The sequence below is a fragment of the Giraffa tippelskirchi genome, chromosome 2 (assembly GCF_054371585.1).
Source record: "Giraffa tippelskirchi isolate mGirTip1 chromosome 2, T2T-mGirTip1v1.2.pri, whole genome shotgun sequence".
NCBI classification, from domain to species: Eukaryota; Metazoa; Chordata; class Mammalia; order Artiodactyla; family Giraffidae; genus Giraffa; species Giraffa tippelskirchi.
Genome location: NC_137276.1, coordinates 230,185,491 through 230,204,866, shown reverse-complemented (window position 1 = coordinate 230,204,866; position 19,376 = coordinate 230,185,491). Strand labels below are relative to the sequence as shown.

The window sequence follows — 19,376 nt, the reverse complement described above, 5'->3', positions numbered from 1 at the left end:
CAATATGGCCGTTCTCTGTCTTCTTTGATTGACCAATTCTATAGCTCATTTGGCAAAGAAAGCCGTGCTCCCTCTGGTATGTAAACCCTCCACCTTTTCTGCATGTCTCTGAGAAGCCCGGGTGCACCTTCCCCCTCAGGGTCCCTTTGATAACCTCCAAGTCTGGAAATCCCCATTCCAAATGAAGGAAGGTGAACTCATCACGTAAATCGCAGGAAGCCTCGCAAACACACCCCTCTGCGGGTCTGGGAAGTCACATGAGCTGGGAAAGACCAGGGGTCCCTGGTGGACACGCTAGAGACCCCATCGAGTGGTCAGAACCACTGAAGACCTGAGTGCCCAACAGGCCGGGGGGCCAGTCCCACCCACAGGCCTCTCCACCTCCCGGCCTCAGCCAGCCCACCTGGCCCACCTGCTCTCAGGTTCGACAGGTGAAAAGCATTCAGTCCACATCAGGGAACCCGGGAGCCTCTCACTGGCCACCACCATGGCCAGTTTCCAAAGCCCAAGTTGAATTTATTCCGCCTAAAAAATCCCCTGCTCCCCTCTGTTAGCTAGGCAGTGTGAGAGACATTAAAAATGGTATTTAAAACAAAGACTTTTAATTCCGTTAGCTTCCCTTCTCTGCATTTCCAGCTCAGATTTCCCAAGTTGCTTCCACTCTTTATGGAACAACTCTCCCTCCGTGTAAATCAAGGATTTACTGTTAACTCCTGCACTGGAGAGAGAGGTTCCCAAGCTCTCCTGTCTTAGGGGATGGGGCTGGGACGCCCCAGGGCTGAGGCTTCCCCTCGGATACCCCGACAGTGGTGTGGGGGGTGCGTGGACGTGTGAACCCTCCCATTGGGTCCCCTGCCCCCAGCCTGTCCTTTCTTTGAGACTGTTGCGTGGTGCACACCGTCTTCCACGTCCCAGTGTGCTCTCCTTACTCCAGAGCACATGCTCCCCACTGCTCCCCTCTACCGTCTGCCCGTTCAGGCCCTCAAAGATCTCATTCTGTAATGGACGCTTCCCACCCTGTTTGCGCAAGGAAGCCTTGTAGCTCCCGTACCAGTGACTCTGACCTAAAAACCCATCCCAACATTAGGCAGCTGCTTCCTACCCAGCCAGGCTTTAAGAAGGTTAAGGATGTTTATATGAGAGCATGATTGGCCATCTGTACGAAAAGAAAGAAAAGGCTGCTCACAGTTCCATGTCTGAGCAGGGAGAGTTCTTTCCACGTGACTTACAAGGAACAGGAAGAAGCCAACGGGTCTGCCCAGCCAACATCCCGGTCATCACAGGTCTCTGCCCTGAGTGACTCAGGACAAGAGAACAGCAACATCCTAGAAACTGCCAGGCTGACCAGGTCCCAGTTGTCACCAAATGGCCAGGCAGCCCCTAGACCCACCGTCTGCCTCCAACCAGCCCCAGCAACCTGTCTTCTGATGCCTCTCAGTTCTCCTCACACAGCAAGAAGCAGGACGTGCCATCTGGGCCGCGTCACAGAAGCTCTGGCTTCCCCAGCCCTCTGCACCCCACGATCAAGCACCCCCGAGCTGGCCATCAGCATGGCAGGGCTAGATGCTGGGAGGATGAGGTATTCCACTCCATCCCAGTTATCTGCTGCCTCAATCTGGAGTCTAGAAAAGCGATACTTGTCTGAACATTTCAGTGACTAGCACCCCCACACTCCCATTGTATGGTCCCCAAACTGCCTCCATTTGCAAATAGGGTACCATCTATTTTCCCTTTCCATGTGGACCTCTCCCATCCTAGAAACCAGTGGTCTCCCTGAGCTTCCTAGCCATTAGAGACCAAATTCGCTGGATTCAGCACCCAGCTCTGCCCCCTCCTTGCTGTGTGACCATGGGCAAGAAGCTTAACCTCTCTGAACCTCAGTGTTCTCAACAGTAAAAGGAGGATCATGCTCATGAGAACCTCCCTCACTGGCTTGGTAACGTATTCAATCCCCTAAACTAGAGATGGATGGTAGAAAGCTCCCTTAAGTGATCAGTTCTTCTGCTTTGGTTGTTATCCATAACTGGCATCCAGATGGCACAGAGAAATTTAGGTCCCACATCCATAATCTAGACTCCAGCAACCATCCCACACCTGCCAGGGTTTCCTTAGATGTTTGAGAACTGACAAGGGGCTGAGCTGAAATCCAAGGCTGCCTGGAGACAGAGCTGAGGCCTCAGATCCGTGTGCAGGCGACGGGCAGTCCGCCACCGCACTAAACCAGGGTGCCGTCCCACTCTGAGGCGCCCCCTCCTGGCTACCAGCATGCCGTCCCCACTCTGAGGCGCCCCCTCCTGGCTGCCCGGGCTCCCAGCCGGGGTGACGCGGTACTCACGGAGGTGGTGCGCGTAGCGGAGGTGGAAGACGTCACAGCCGTGCACGTGATGGTACAAGGTCTTCTCGATCAGGTCCTGCGGTTCGTACCCGGTCAGCTCGGTCACCCTGGGGGAGGACGGCAGCTCCTGGTGAGTTACACAGCCCTGAGATTGCCTTTCATTTACACTAACATTGGTTTTGCCAACGAATCAGATGAGAAACGACTTGGTGGAGTTGTTGATGTTGGAAACTAAGAATGATCTTTTTTACAAGAAGAAAGTCTATGAACCCCAGCCTGGCACAGGACGCCACACTCTTCATGAGCAGGAATGTCCTTCTGAAACCACTAGTTAGAAGAAGGTTTGGGGGCTTCGCTGCTGGCTCAGTGGATAGGAGGAATCTGCCTGCCATTGTGGGAGACATGGGTTCAATCCCTGGTCCCATGTGGGAAGGTCCCACATGTCTCGGAGCAAATAAGCCTGTGCACTGCTGAGCCTGTGCACTAGAGTCTGAGGGCCGCCAACGACTGAAGCCCGCAGGCCTGGAGCCCAAGCTCCACACCAAGAGAAGCCCCCTCAATGAGAACCCCCGGCACTGCAATGAAGAGTAGCTCCCGCTTGCCACAACTAGAGAAAAGCCATGCAGCAACAAAGACCCGGAGCAGACAGAAATAAAAATAAATAAAATTATAAAAAGGAGTTACTTTCTGAAATCTGTGGGATATTTAAGGGTCTGGATAATAGTCTTAAGCAAACAACTGCAGGAGGTGCTAAAAAAAATTAAAAAAAAAAGATTTGGAATGACTTAGAACTGTATCCCTTTTCAAGGTGAAGCTTATCAGAGGACGTTTAAGAGTGAACTTGTGGGGACTTCCCTTGTGGTCCAGTGGCTAAAGACTCTGCACTCCCAATGCAGGGGGCCTGGGTTCCATCCGTGGTCAGGGAACTAGATCCCATGTGCCACAACTAAGACCTGGGCAGCCAAACAGATAAATACACTAATAAATGAACATATGTGTACTTTTAAAAAAAGAGTGAACTTGTTACTAATATCAGGAGAAGCTGCCAAGGTGAGAAAGAGTCCACTCGCTGGGGCTTTTGGGAAAGAGAACCTTTTAAAAATTACTGTGAATCTTTAAAAAATTATTGTAGTTAAAATGTGCACAGCATAAAATTTACCGTTTTAGCCATATTAAAGGGTACAATTCACAATGACCATCACCACTTCCACTTTCAGAACTTTTCATCACCCAGAAGAGAAACTGTATCCATTAAACAATAATTCCCCACTTCCACTCCCCAAGTCCCTGGTAATTTCTCTTCTACTTTCTATCTCTGTGACTTTGTCTACTCTAGAAATTTCATCTAAGAGGAGGGATATAATATTTGACCTTTTGCATCTGGCTTCTCTTTCACTTAACATGCTTTCACGGTTCATTCCTGCCGCAGCATCTACCAGAATGTCATTCCTTTTTATGGTTGCATAATATTCTATTTTATGTATACACTACATTTTGTTTACCCTTTCAGCTAATGATGGACACTTGGGTTGATTTCACATCTCGCCTATTGCATGTGCAAACCTGTAACCCTCCCATCCACACTGGACACTGTTAACTGGCACAGCTGGTCTCAGGGTGATGATGTTAAGATGGGGTGATTCCTATGGATGAGATATAGGGAATAATGGAGACACTGAAGCCTCTTTATTAATGGAGGACTGTCTTAGAGCCCCCCAAAATAGTACAACAACATCCCAAACTGTTGTGACTGAAAGCAAGCCTTAAGCTCACTGTGGACATGGAAACACTCTCCTGGTGCTTATATGCCCCTACCTTGCTCATTCTTATTTTCATCAAGCCTCATGCATATTGATTTCCCACTTTAGCTCTTTGAAGAAGAGTAGCTCCCAGCACCCACGATGGCATCATGACTAGCACATGGATCGCTTCATCCGCAGGTAAGAACTGCGTATGGCCGTGATATTGACTCCCAGGCCTTGGGCAACTGTGTTGAGAACCACGTCCCTGGAGAAGTTGGCCCCAACATCTTGGTGACAGCTATTCAAGAACAGATGAAAGAAGGGGACGAGAGGAGATTCCAAGGGTGGTGAGGCCACGGTGAGAAGTCAGTGGGGACTGAGGGTGGCAGGAACCGGGGGCCCTGCTGGCCTGGATCTGAAACGCTAGCTGTAAATTAAACAGGGAAATTTGACCTCACTTTCATTCCCTAACCCGCTCCCCTTTCTGTTGAGCTCTGCATGGGCTTCGGGTCGTAAATCTCTGTGAGCCTCATATTTCCCTGGAATCATTCACTATTTGGTGTACACATTTCCATGGTGTTCCTCCAGGGCAGGAAGGAGATGGGGCTCGAGGTGGGTAGAAAGGGAATTTGCACAGGCCAGAGCCTCTCAGGGCCCAGGGGACCTGTCTGAGGGCCACCTAGAACTTCAGGCCCCACTGGAGTCTGCCTCTGTGTGGCAGGAAAATTGAGACGTCTGGCTCCCCGCCCCCCCCCCCAGAAGAAAACCAGGCATCTCTACTGTGTGGGGATGAAAGAGGCTTCCCAGACTCGTTAGACGTAAAGTTTCAGAACAACGGCCCCGAACGTGTAAATGAATCAGAAACACATGTATTGAGTTTCTCATCAAAGTACACACTGGCTTTAAAAATTAAAGGGAAGGCAAGGCTTTGGCAGCATGCCTTCTTGGTTTTTTCCAACCCTCTAGTGTCTGAAGACCTGTCAGAGGGATTTGCCAAACCCCAAACATCGTCGGGTTCACCCATCCTTAGCAAAAGCACCAGCTACAGTTTCAAAGTGAAACACCACAAAACCCCTATGAACCAAATTTCAGGTTATGTTGAGTTCAGTTTTGTCTGGGATTAGGCTGGGTGGGTGGGTGGGTGGGTTGGGGGCGGCTGGGCCCCCTCCACCAGGCCCACCACTCTGGCTCTTGTGACTTTGGAGTTGCTGGGCTTCAGGCCAGCCCCTCTCTGTGGCTTCTGGGGTTTGGATGTAGGAACTGACATCACCCCACCAGGCCATTCTGCTGCCCACCCAGCACTGGGCCAGTTCCTCTGTCCCCTGGCCCAGTGGCCTTTCAACTGCTACAACCGCCTGAAGGCCAGAGTGTGAAGAATTTCCCAGCAAGTTTCTGACCATCTTAAGGACCTCCTGGGTCCTCAAGGCTTCGCTAGAAGCTTCCTTGTACTTGGCAAGAAGAGCTTCCTGGGCTCCTGTAGAGACAGGAAGTCTTCCTTGGCAAGACCATCTTGCTTTCAACCCACTCAGAGGTCTGGCCCTCACACCCCGAAGCAGAGGAAAACTGGCATCTGAGGTCCCTTCGGGAGGAAGCTGGCCTCTGAGCTAAAGTCGCGCACCCTCTTCGGTAAAGCCTTCATTTGTCCCTCTTGTGTCAGAGCTGTGTGGATCGAACAGCTCGAGAAAACCCGAACTCTCTCCTTTGAGGAAACACCCCTCTTTCCTCTTCTAGAGAATTCACTGAGCTTCAGAGGCTTTTCCCAGGACGGCTGAAGAAAAAGTGGGAGACAAAACAGAGGAGAAACCTGTTGTATTCTCCCAAATTTCTACAATAATAAACACGGCCAGTGGATTTTCTCGCAGTCCGCTTTTTTTTTGGTCTTTTTTGGCTATGTTGTGCAGCATGTGGGGATATTAGTTCTCCAACTAGGGATCGAATCCATGCCCCCTGCATTGGGAGCGTGGAATCTTAATCACCGGACCACCGGGGAAGGAAGTCCCTTTTAGAAGTGGTTCCTGAGTCTGGAGAGGGCGCCTCTGTCCCCGCGGGTCGTGCTGTCTACCCCATGCCTGGCTCCTGCCCTGCAGGTGCTCCCATCTTTACTGCAGGAAAACATCCCCGGGCAGCGTCTGGCCCTCCCAAGGGGGGCCGGCATCCTTCCCCCAAGGAGTTATGTTTCCTTTTTGCTTAGAATTTCTGGGAGCATGATGATGACTCTGTAAGGCCATGCCTTGCCACGTCTCTACTGCCGAATGGTTCTGAGATGCATTTACGATGAACTAAACTAATTAATGTCTTCATCTCGCATCCTTAACCAAGTAAGTTTACTTTTATTCCATGAATGGGTAAAATGATCAAGTTTATGTTATGTATATTTTACTGCAATGTTTTAAAAGTGGAAAAAGACTTCCCTGGTGGTCCAGTGGTTAAGAATCTGCCTGCCAATGCAGGGGACGTGGGTTTGATCCCTGGTTTGGGAAGATCCCACACATCTCAGGGCTACTAAGCCCATACACTACAACTACTGCAAATTTTAACAAATCTTTTAAAAAAAGAAGTGGAAAAAAATCAATAAATCCTAGTTTCAAGACATACAGGAAAAATGTGCTATACATATGTGTATTTATGTATACATACATATATGTGCATGCCTGCTTGCTAAGTAACTTCAGTTGGGTCTGACTCTGCAAACCAATGGACTGTCACCTGCCAGGCTCCTCTGTCCATGGGATTCTCCAGACAAGAATACTGGAGTGGGTTGCCATGCACTTCTCCAGGGGATCTTCCTGACCCAGGGATCGAACCCACATCTCTTATGTCTCCTGCACTGGCAGGTGGGTTCTTCACCACTATTACCATATGTGCACACACACACACATATATATACACTAGTGCCATATGGCCACATACATATATATAACTTTTCTCCCAGAAAGCTCAGCTACACACATCAAAAGTCAGGAGTGGGGTCTCTGACCACTTGTTCCTGTCTGTACAGCTGAGGTATCTAAAAGGCCAGGAAGCAAGATGACTCACCTTGCAGATATATCAGGTTTTTCCCTTTTACAAACACCTCCCCTTTACCATCTAGTTTCATCTTTCCTAACGGCCATGTGGGCAGCCGAGTGAATGAAGAAAACGGAAGCCCAGGGAGTGCCCCCCTCAGGCCTCCCCCTGCCAGTGGGCTCCCTCAGGCCGAGCAAAACAACAGGTCAGTGCCTCTGCCCCATCCACCTTCTCTCCTCTCTCTGAGAAGAGATTCTCAAATTGCTGGGCTTTGCCCAGTGGGAAACAGTCTGGGGACACTACAGCTGTCCCTTCTCCAGCCACTGGAGGTGACCTCCCAGCCCAGGCCCCGAAAGGTGCCTGTGGAGCTGAGACCACAGCTCTCCCCCAGCGAAGGCCACCTCTCTGCCTGCTGCCCCAGTTCTGTGGTGACCGTCAGAGCCTGGCTTCCTGCCAGCTGGAGCTGGAAGGCCTCCCACAACACACCCCACTCAGAATGGAAACTTTCTGTTTGTTTTAACGTTCTACCAACTTGACGGAGAGATGAGGCAGTATCCTGACATTGTGGGCCTGCAAAAAAGGCTGTTGCCCACAACACGTACTTCCAGTTCAAACTCCAGTGAGATAATGAAAATATAAACAAATAAAACAAGCACCTATAAGCTGGAGAAGCCAGTCACTCCTGAATATTAAGGTTGATACTAATTCTTTCAATTCTTGCCTTCATTTCACTAAATCTCTTTCTAATTCACATTCTTAGTATGGCTTATTGCTTGTTACATTTTGGTTTAATAGTGTAGTTTCCAGGGTCTGGTTTCCGCTATCAGAATCTTCTGGAACTCTGCTGCAGCAGGTGCCAAACTCACCTGGAATCCAGGAATATCAGCTTCAGGTCGAGGCTGGCCCTGAACATGAACATGTTGCTGTGCAGCTTGATCTCAGTGATGGCGCTGGGTGGCAGCGACTGGCCCACAGCCACCAGCCCCACGATCTGGTAGCATGAGTCGTACAGGGACATGTCCAGCATATACTGCCTGATCTTCAAGTAGCCACTGCAATGGATGACCTGGGAAAGAGAAGCAGGGTCAGCCTCATACCCATTCTTCCAGACTCTGGGCCTGCTCGCTTTTTCGAACTAGCTGGAATATCCCCAACCCCAGCCTCTACTGAGCCCCACGGCCAACCTGCTGACAGATGCCTGATTCACTGCTTGAAAGAAATGAACTTTGCTTCTTTCTTAGGAAAGAATATCATAATTAAATATAAGGGTTATCTTATGCAGTTGACTATGCTCCGCTAACTCCACAAGAGGGGACTCTAACATACTGCAGAACGGATTTAGGCATAATTAACAGGCTTCCTTGGTGGCTCAGATGGTAAAGAATCTGCCTGCAATGCAGGAGACCTGGGTTTGACCCGAGTCAGGAAGATCTCCTGGAAAAGGAAATTGCAACCCACTCCAGTATCTTTGCCTGGAGAAGTCCATGAACAGAGGAGCCTGGGAGACTACAGTCCCTGGAGGTGCAGAGTCAGACATGACTGAGTGTGCAGCACTTTCACTTTAACTCAGGGCCAAGTTGCAATTAGATGGCACACAAAGACATTTTGGGGAGCTATGGTTTTTCCAGTAGTCATGTATGGATGTGAGAGTTGGACTATAAAGAAAGCTGACTGCTGAAGAACTGATGTTTTCGAACTGTGGTGTTGGAGAAGACTCTTGAGAGTCCCTTGGACTGCAAGGAGATCAAACCAGTCAATCCTCAAGGAAATCAGTCCTGAATATTCATTGGAAGGACTGATGCTGAAGCTGAAGCTCCAATACTTTGACCACCTGATGAGAAGAACTGACTCATTGGAAAAGACCCTGGTGCTGGGAAAGACTGACGGCAGGAGGAGAAGAGGACAACAGAGGATGAGATGCTTGGATGGCATCACCGACTCTGATGAGTTTGAGCAAGCTCCAGGAGTTGGTGATGGACAGGAAGGCCTGGCATGCTGCAGTCCATGTGGTCACAAAGAGTCAGACACGACTGAGCAACTGAAATGAACGGAACCTTTTGTTCCATAATGTTCACTTCAATAATGATTCTTAATGCTTATCACCCCCTGACGAGGATGAACTTGGCAACTGTTAACTTGACATTGACAAACTATATCACTCTAGTAAATGAAGAATTCTTTCAGTGCAAAAAGTCCTCATTTTAAATTTTACCTTAGTTATTTTATATTTTGGAAATATTTATTTGGTTGTGCTGGGTCTTAGTTGTGGCATGTGGGTTTAGTCGCCCTGCAGCATGTGAGATCTTAGTTTCCTGACCAGGAATCAAACCTGCATCCCCTGCACTGGAAGATGGATTCTTAACTACTGGACCACCAAAGAAGTCCCTATTTACTTTATTTATAATTTAAGATTTTATCTACTGGTAATAAGCAAAACTAAAAGATAGTTGTTTCTTGGAAGAAAAGCTATGATAAACCTAGACAGCATATTAAAAACCAGAGAGACCACTTTGCTGACAAAAGTCCATATAGTCAAAGCTATAATTTTTCCAGCAGTCATGTACGGATGTGAGGGCTGGATCATAAAGAAGGTTAAGCACCAAAGAATTGATGCTTTCGAACTGTGGTGCTGGAGAAGACTCTTGAGAGTCCCTTGGATAGCAAGGAGATCAAACCAGTCAATCCTAAAGGAAATCAACACCGAATATTCACTGGAAGGACTGATGCTGAAGCTAAAGTTCCAATACTTTGGCCACCTGATGTGAAGAGCCGACTCACTGGAAGATATCCTGATGCTGGGAAAGACAGAAGGCAGGAGGAGAAGGGTGTGACAGAGGAAGATGGCCGATGGCATCACCAACTCAATGGACATGAGTCGGAGCAAACTCCGGGAGATAATGAAGGACAGGAAAGCCTGGTGTACTGCAGTCCATGGGGTTGCAGAGAGTCAGACATGACTGAGCGACTACACAGCAACAATAAGCAAAAATTAAGAGTGGCTATATAGAAACCCTTCTATTAACAACTGTTCTAACCAAGAACCTTACAGAAGAAAGTGTTTATAGAGTTGCAGATGTCAAACAGAAACATGTGCACAGCTTTAAACCTCAATATTGGAAGCATTTACATAAATTACAGTCAGTAAAATCTTGAAAGGCTCAAGATCATCCTAACAGTAGTGATGAGCAGCTAAAATATTCTCTTTTCAAAAACTTTCCTCCAGTATTCCCAAATGCATTCAGTCTTTAGAGCTGGAACAAACCTTGCCCATGGAACCTATTCTCCCATTTTACTGATGAAGAAATTGAGGACAAGGTGGGTGCTGGGTTTTACTTAAGATAAGTCAGTCGGATGAGTAATAAGAGTCAGAAACAACTCAGGACCCAAGTCTCCAGAAGAATAGCTACTGTGTGTAGGGCAGTGCTGGAGGTCCCATCTCTGAGGCTGAGGGTCTGGGACAGCAAATATGAAACCATTGCCCAGACTATGAAATAAGAGTGAGGTGAAGGTCAAAGGGAGGAGCTAGGAGTGAGGCTCAAAGGAGGGGGCTGAGAAGAGGCTGGGGCAAGGCAGACCCTGGGATGGGGAGGAGGGGAGAAGGGTATTTCAGAAAGAGAGGACAAAGGCACAAAGCCATCCCCTCTCTTTTCACTTCACCTCTCCCTCCTTTTATACAAATTCTCCTGCAAAAAGCCTCCTTTCTGAAGGGATAGTTAGGGAGTTGGGGATAGACATGTACACACTGCTATATTTAAAATGGATAATCAATAAAGTCCTACTGTACAACACAGGGAATTCTGCTCAGTGTTATGTGGCAGCCTGGATGGGAGGGGAGTTTGGAGGAGAAGGGATACATGTATATGAATGGCTGAGTCACTTCTCTGGGTTCACCTGAAACTATCATAACATTGTTAATTGGCTACACCCCAATACAAAATGAAAAGCCTGAAAAAATAAAGAGGCTCCTGTCCACCTTTCACTCCAGAGCGATGGGCTTAGGATCCTTTTCTCTGCGGCAGGACAAAGTCTAGGTGCGGCTACTCTAGAGGGACTGCCCTGTGTGTAGAGTAGAACCTGCAGGTGCCAAAATCAAATTCTACCCTTAGCTCCATGTGTTCCTGGTGTCAGACAATGCAATCCAACCTGCCTGGGACGTCCTCGTACGACGCCAGCTTTTGCATTTGCTATAAGTGGTGTCCCTAGAAAGTTCTACATTAGGCGGTATAGAACGCTTGGGTCCCCACACGTTACTGTCTGCAGATACTCCTGAATGTGAAGCAAAACACAGAGCACAGTGAAGACCCGCTGCCATCCCCTCCCAGCTTCGAGCCCCAAGGCTGGGTACCTTGTATCCACTGCACGTCAGGCCAGCATTTCTTTTCGCCAAGACACACTTCATGCGAAGGAAGAACGACCTCTCGATCTCATACTCTGAAAGCAGGCAGGAGGTTAGATTGGCAAACTGTCCCACAATGCTTTCCCTGACTTCACCCCCAGGCTCTCAATAAACCCTCAGGGCTGGATCCAGCAGCTAGAGTCCTCAGCCCGGGACCGCCCAGACCCCCAGCCAGAGTGCTTTTGCTGATGACCAGGCCCTGGGTGGTGGCTCAGAAGGTAAAGAATCCACCTGCAATGCGGGAGAACCAGGTTCAATCCCTGGGTTGGGAAGATCCCTTGGAGAAGGGATCTTGCCTAAAGAATTTCATGGACAGAGAAGCCTGGCGGGCTACACAGTCCATGGGGTCGAAAACAGTCGGACACGATGGAGGGACTAACACTTTCACTTTCATTTTCAGGCCTCCAGTGGGTTGGGGACACTAGCCTGGCCCTGCTTGGCTTCCACATGCTGCAGAAACATGGCCATAGCAAGAACCTGAGAAACACCAGTCTGGGGCCCAGGCGAGAATCTGTGTAGGGACCCTGCCCAGCTCAACTTGCCTGTGGTCCCCTGTGGTAGCCAGGGAGAGGCCTGGCGCCCGGAGAATTGCCTTGGCCAGCCCCGGGCAGGGGCTGTGCCTGCCAGGTAGTTAGAAGCATCTGACTTCCCCCATCTGACCAGGACTCAGAAGTGCAGGCCTTTCTCTGGCAGAGGGAGCCAGCCCCAGGGCGCCTCCCACCAGTGTGCCCATGACCATGGGCAGCAGGACTGCCCAGCCACATGGGACTGGGCACAGGGCCCAGTGCAGCCACTGGGCCTGATCAAAGCGTTCACCCTGAGTTACAGCACTGGGTGAACCCCACCCACCACCACCCGCTCGTTCTCTGGCTGCCCAAGCCCTTCCTTCATTCCTTTCCCAGCCCTCACACACAAATCTCCACCTCACTACTGCAAATGCAGACATTCCCGGAGAAAACGGGCTTCCCGCGTGGCTCAGTGGTAAAGAAACCATCTGCCAATGCATGAGACGTGGGTTCGATTCCTGCGTCGGGAAGATCTCTTGGAGAAGGAAATGGCTACCCACTCCAGGATTCCTGTCTGGGAAATCCCGTGGACAGAGGAGCCTGGCGGGCTACAGTCCATGGGGTCGCAAACAGTCGGACACGACTGAGATGACTCAACAACAACCTGAGGAAACACCCTCCGCCTTATTGAGCGGACATCAGCTCTCTCTGGGCACGGACGGCAGAGCGTCCTCGCCCCAGGTGAGAACGAGGTCATTCCACTCTAAATAAACAGCCATTTGGTGGTGGTTAATAAATTAATTTTTAAAGAAAGGTTACCACGGGGGATGAAGGCCTTGCGCCCCTCCCTGTCGCCTCAGAGGCCCCGACTCCCCCAGTGGGCGGGGCTTTCATGTTTACCCATAATTCCTCCGCCCAGACTGGGGCCTGGGAGCTTCCCTTTATCATGGCGGCCAGTCTGTCATGTTTCCACGCTCAGGTCTAGAAACCATCACTGCCAGTAATTATACAGTTTGGGGGAGAGCCCCACGTCTCACACAATTAGCATAAAACAATGAGGCCAGTTCAGACGCAAAAAAACAACTCTGAAGATGAGAAATCCGGGAGAAAACGAACTGCTTGTGAACCTCAAAGCCTGAACACTCGGTTGGCTGTGGAAATGAGTCCCACACGGACCCCACTTCTCCCAGACCCGCTCCTCCTGTGTTGTTGGCTCACCTCAGACGTGAACCCCACGGGGAAACTGGATGTGTCTCGCCATAGTCCCAACTCTCATTTACTGTCATTGTCCAAACACTTTTTAAAGGCATGGAAGGTAAAATGAAACCAGAGCTAATGGCAGAAAGCCCACTCCCCTACAATCAACACTGTAATTTTTAAAACAATAACACATACAATATCTTGTAAAAGCCTGTAGTGAAAAAGAATCTGACAAAGAATATATATAAAACCGAATCACTTTGCTGTCACCTGAAACTAATACAACATTGTGAGCCAGCTATACTTCAATTCAAACAAACAAACACAACATAACGTTCCGAGAGATTCTCTTAAGATTCCAGTGGTCATTGTCCAACTTTAAACAACCCCACAGTGAAAGCACTAGATTCAGGAGCAACGTGCTCTTCTAGCTCTCATTTTGTTAGAAATTAATTCTTTAGAGTTGTATTCATTTATGCAGCCAGACCACTTCCAAGGACTTAAGTACCAAAGGTCACAGTTACAATTAAGCCCCAATCTCGTTTCAGAAACCAGCTTACCAGTGTCCATCCTCGGTAGACTCATGGTGACTACTTCTGGGGCTAAAACAGGAGTGCCGCAGAGCTGGATCTGCAAGCATTTTTTAAACTGAGCGTGCTAGTCTATGTTCTCTCCTCCTAGCCTTAGAAGGACCCATCCCAGGAGGAAGCAATAAGAATGGAACCCATTTTTTTTTTCCCCTGTGGCTGGCTACCCCATTCTCATCACATCTGACACTTCTTCTTTGGCACTTTATTGCACTGCGGAATTTTGGCTGAGTTGGAATTCCATAGCCCAAAGCAGACAAGTGACATATTGGTCAGCATACTGGCTGGTCTCATTGGACCATGGGAGGGAATTACAAGGCCAGGGTCCTTGGATTAAGTCTTTCTGTGTCTTCCTAGCATGCATAGCAGTTGTAAATTAAGGAGTCGTTTGTGTGAAGACTGGTTCCACATTGTCCACGGAACAGCCATGCCACATCTATTCTAACAGGGTGCTTACCACAGTGGGCTATAAATGTGCTACTTTATTAACACATAAAATAACAAGATCCTATAGCAGACTCATAGCTCCTGAAATTTCAAAGCAGTGGTGAGCATAACCAGTATGTTTAAATACCTGCAACAACTATAACATTAAATGAAAATACCTGTGACTTCTGCTGTAGTCAGAGCCACAGGTACTAGTGATAGTAAGATGGCTTGCTGTCTACAGTCTACAGGCAAAGGAAAGGCTGGATCTCAACTAAATAGGGAATAAATATGTAATTATCTCATGCAATTTCATAGTCTCCCCGAGTTTTATCCTCAGACCCTGTGGTTAAGGAGCCTAGATCTAGACCTGGGTTGTTGGCATTCTAAACCAGGAGCACCTTAGGAGGGAAGGTTTGGACCACTTTTCTCTGTCTCCTACTCTGCACCTCTCACAGTCTCCGGCACATGAAAGGAGATCAGCAGTATTGCTTTAAAGGATAGAGGCGTAAAAGCAAACCCCTACTCGGTGGACGCTGCATGTTTGCTGGAGGGACCCTGGATGGGCAGCGTGGGAAACAAAGCCCTTAGGTCATAGCAAAGAGCATCGTCTGGCGTTCATTCTGGTTTCTTTTCATCTGAAGGAAATACCTTGGAGCAAGTGATGGTGAAGAGGCTGGTGGGCTGCCAGGACAGCCGTCATCTCATCATGGTCCGAAGGATGGATATACTCATAAATGCTGTTGCCCGTGAGCTCCACCTGCCGTGGAAAGGAAAAGGGGAAGGGTGAGGAATCTTCTCTAAGACTTTGGGGAGGTGGGGAGTGGGGAGGTGAAGTTGTATCACAGGTGTGCACCCTCCAGGGAGAAACAGGACCTTGATCTCAGCTTACAACCCACGCCCTCCCCACCCCAGCCCCCGACAGAAACGTTTGCCTTTTCTCAATAAGCGCTCAACTGTCTCCCAACAAGGCCAGGAGAGTCCTGAGCAGGAGGAAGTGGAATGAAGGATGGAAAAGGTGTGCCATGGATTGGGGGACCCTCCTGGCCTGGGCAGCATCCTTCACGTGGGAGGTGCCTTAAATCAGACTGAAGGGGCTTCCCTGGTGGTCCAGAGGTTAAAAATCGGTTTGCCAATGCAGGGGCACAGGTTCGATCTCTGGTCTGGGAAGATTCCACATGCCTCAGAGCGGCTAAGCCCATGACTGCTGAGCGGGTGCTCTAGAGTCTGTTCTCCACAGCAAGAGAAGCTACCGCAGCAAGAAGCCTGCACACAGCAATGAAGACCCAGCACGGCCAGAAATAAATAAAATAAACAAATCTTAAAAAAAAAAAAAAAGAAAACTCAGACCGGAGCCAGGCCCATCCTTGACTTGCTGCTCTCGGGAATGGGTGGCCAGGAGACGTCCAGAGCAGACAGCTCCTGCCCTCGGGGGCTGAGAGGGGAAACTTGGAGGCTCCCTTTGATTAAGGACGACTGCTGCCAACAAGGTCCTTCCCCTGGGACCACTGCCAGGCCTCTTTCACATGGCCAGAAATGTGTCTGGTCCAGGGTCACTGTGTTAACCCCATGGCTCCCACTTGTGGGTGCAGCTGGCTGGCTGAGTGACCTCCAGGAGGGTGTGGACCACTCCAGTGGGCCACATGACGTGAGGGCTGCTCCCCTGATATTCACACACCACCTACTTCCAGACACACCCCATGGAGGAGCCCACGCAGGCCTGGAGGCCAGGTCCCTGCTGGACCAGACTAGGCTTTTTGCATTTAGGCATGGGCCTCCCCAGGAAAGTACCACAGTCACCATCTTTCCACAGAGGTCCCTGGAGATGACTCAGAGATGCTGACATTGAGAACTTCTGGATTGTTCTCCCAAACACAAGTGTCACGATAGGAGATGACAGAGATCCTCAGGACCTGGGCCCTCTCTCCCATCGGAAGATGGGCCATAGCATAGAATGTTCCAGAAGCTACCACCAACAGTGCCTTCCGAGCAGTGGTGGTGGATCCTGTTTCAGAGATCGACAGTGCAGGCCAGGTTAGTGAATCAACGTACCTGGTATTGGTCAGGGCCCCTGGGGCAGTGGTGGTACTTCTATTATAGCCAGTGGGAGCCCCACAGCCCAGTGTGGGAAGACACGGAGAGGTGAGCAACTGCCTTTGGGTGGCACAGAACCTTGGGTGGGTCTGAGAAACCTCAGCCCTGCCCCCAGGGGAGAGGGCGCCATCCGAGAGCAAAGGCAGGCTTGTCCCAACCACCCCTTCATGGCTGTTCTTAATCAGAGCAGAGACCTTCTGAAAAGGGGGAGCCCCGATGGTGCCCCCTCTTGCAGCCCCAGCAAGTGCTTTAAAGGAGAGGTTCTCTCGGGAGCTACCATTCCAAATGAGGGTCAAGGCCATCATCAGACTAGGGGGCCACGGAGAGCTGAAAGGGTTCATGCCACTCTTCCCACCCACTTTCTCCAACGTGTTGAGATGTTTAAGAGTTGTCTTTTTAGGCAGAAGAAATTATGTTTCTGGCCCGCTAAGTACTCTTGGTCCCTAAAAAAATGGTTTTCTCAGTTCTATTTTCTGCATTATTCATGGAACGTTTTCCCCAATATTATACAGACCAATGGAGAGAATCTGCTTACAGAAACCCTCCCTCTCTACCTCTCCAACCTGGCACTTTCCTAATGACCCAAATGGATATTTGCCTATGTAGAAAGTTACCCTGTCATGGGCTTTCCTGGTGGTCCAGTGGCTAAGACCCCGAGCTCCCAGTGCAGCGGGCCTGGGTTCGATTTCCTGATGGGGAGCTAGATCCACATGCTTCAACTAAAGATCCTGCATGCTGCAACTAAGACCCCGCGCAGCCACAGATATTAAAAAAAGACAAGACCCTACTCTGTGCCAAGTTTTATTTTAAAAAGTTAATACATGATTTCATTAAAAATAAAAATGTAAAAATGAAATATCCTTCTTTTAAGTCAGTCCTGTTAATCTTTCAAAAAGTTTAAACAGACCAGCAACACTCAAGTCAGCCGTTTCCTGAGGGCAGCCCTAGAGATTCTGTCAGGTGGAGAATAATGGAGGCTAATCAATAAGAAAACTATTTTTTTTTTCTTTAATGGATTCACAATTCCAGTGGCTGATTTTTAAAAATGAAAAAATAAACAGAATGTGTGTGTGTCATTTCTCCCCTAACCCGGTTTTTAGAGAAAAATGACAACTCTGGTTTGCTCCGAGTTTGTTTTTAGAAAAAAGTAACTGATGTCTTTTTAGAGAAACATCTTCATACATTTGCAAAAAGACTTGCATCTGGGCTCCTAGGGATTTGATTTGGGTTTTAACCCCCAAAGTAGCTTCATCTGTTCCCAAAGAGCCTGTTCTCATCACCTGCCTTTGGAGAATGAGAAGCGTGCAGTCCGTGAATGAAAAAGCTTGGTTTTCTGTATACCCAGGTTCGTGACAAACCTCTAAGGCTGTCCAGGAAGTAAAACCGTCTTCAAATCACGGAAATGTTTTTAAAGAACAAATTTGGGAATGATAAAACAGTGCTGACCTTGACTCAAAATTATGGTTGACATGGTGTTTCCTGTATTGAGATATCTATTCGTGCTTTTGAATGTTGAGAGAAATGTGACTACCTCACCAGAAAAAAAAAAAAAAAATTATGGTTGTCTCTATAAAACTCCCAGCTCTCATACATCAACCTTATTAAAACAGACCCTCAATGTGATATTTTAGTATTTGTAAAACCCAGCTAACTACAAAATGAATTGCTTTCCTACTAAGAGCTTTTTTATGTTTTGCTGAATAGCTTTTCTTCCTGCCAAGAGAACTACATATGATAAATACAGCACTAAATGGATATATTCTGGGTCGGAGGGAAAACTCACCCAGTACTCTGGAAATACACATTGCTCTGCTTTGGGTGTTTTGCTGACTATGGTAAATTAAGCATTTTAAAATAAAATGGTTTGGGTTTCAGAGTTCAAGTTATGTCAACAAACATTAAACGCTGTTCTTTCTCTTTATTTCAAAAGTGAAAGGATTAAGTCTTATGGCTTCAAACAACACCATGGTTATTTTTACAGTTGTGCTTCCGGCCACACTCTCAAATACTACATTTTCCTTTATGTATCTTGTGAACAGCTATTTCATACATATCTATATTATGTGAGAATGCATATTAGTTACCTAGATGTTATATACCATACCCAACTTTGGTAAGGAAATTTAAACCATAAGGATACTTTAAAATGCTTGAAGAAATACACAGCAGGTATGTAAGGCATTTTTCCTTCTTCAAATGTAAGTTAATTAATCAAAAAACTGTGAAACTAAATCATTTAATAAACTTAGCGGATAAAGAGTGCTTCCTCAGCTATACCTCTTCCAAGCAGATGTAAGTTTATCTTCATGAATTATTTTGGATTATGAGTGTGTGCATATACCAAATAGAATTTACAAGCCGAAGCCTGACTTTTTCCCTCCAACTCTTGAATTATGGGCTGAGGAGACAACTTGAATTTTGGGGTTCTCTCTGTCATTTTTTTGGTACCAAAGTCTGACAGCAAGGACGACCACATTTACTAATTCAAAAGCAAAAATAAATGAATAAACTCTGCCAAATGAAGTAGACTTATTCCAATACGTGCTTTTAAAAAAGTTCAATAAAGAACTGGGATGGGTTTATTAACACATAAAGAATCATTTTTATACTCTCAAACAGATAATTCAGAGTTATTTAGATAGTGTAGATTAAAAAAAAAACAAAACACTTTGCTATGAATTATCACACAATTATGGCAAACCTAGGAGTTTATGTTTCCTAGAAGCTGCCAACAGACTTTAACCCCTGAATTAAGGTGAAAGATGTCATTACTTAAAGAGATATTATTATTGAGAGTAACTGAAAATTTTGGGAACACAGAGGGCGAAGTGTGAATATAAACTATTATCACCCTTATTCATCAGAAAACCTTTTAAAAAGGTTACTCTGACTAGTGGGTAAAATTTTATCAACACTTTTATCTCTGGTGATTTAAAAAATCTTGAGGCCTATTTTAATTCAAGTTTTCATGTTTGATAGATTTCTGACTTGTTACCACTAATAAAAACAATCCAAAAGGTGCAAACATTTTTTTAAAGAGAAGTTGGGTGTTTGACATTCTTTTCAATACCTTATTTTACTATT

The 19,376-nt window shown here is 47.6% G+C and overlaps 1 protein-coding gene and 1 long non-coding RNA gene across 2 annotated transcripts in view; one reads left to right on the top strand and one right to left on the bottom strand.

Moving 5' to 3' along the window:
• The window catches only part of SIM2 (SIM bHLH transcription factor 2), a 51,260-nt gene that overhangs the window by 16,731 nt on the left and 15,153 nt on the right, over positions 1-19,376 (bottom strand). Inside the window, exons 4-7 of the mRNA XM_081573092.1 lie at positions 14,850-14,958; positions 11,429-11,514; positions 7,950-8,149; positions 2,336-2,442 (exon numbers count right to left, since the gene is read on the bottom strand). Of these exons, the coding sequence (XP_081429218.1) occupies positions 2,336-2,442; positions 7,950-8,149; positions 11,429-11,514; positions 14,850-14,958 (502 nt within the window). The remainder of the gene's footprint in view (positions 1-2,335; positions 2,443-7,949; positions 8,150-11,428; positions 11,515-14,849; positions 14,959-19,376) is intronic.
• LOC145539310 (uncharacterized) lies at positions 2,317-17,850 on the top strand. Its single transcript, XR_014077710.1, has 3 exons — positions 2,317-2,465; positions 4,204-4,275; positions 14,843-17,850. It is a non-coding gene; the product is annotated as an uncharacterized LOC145539310 (long non-coding RNA).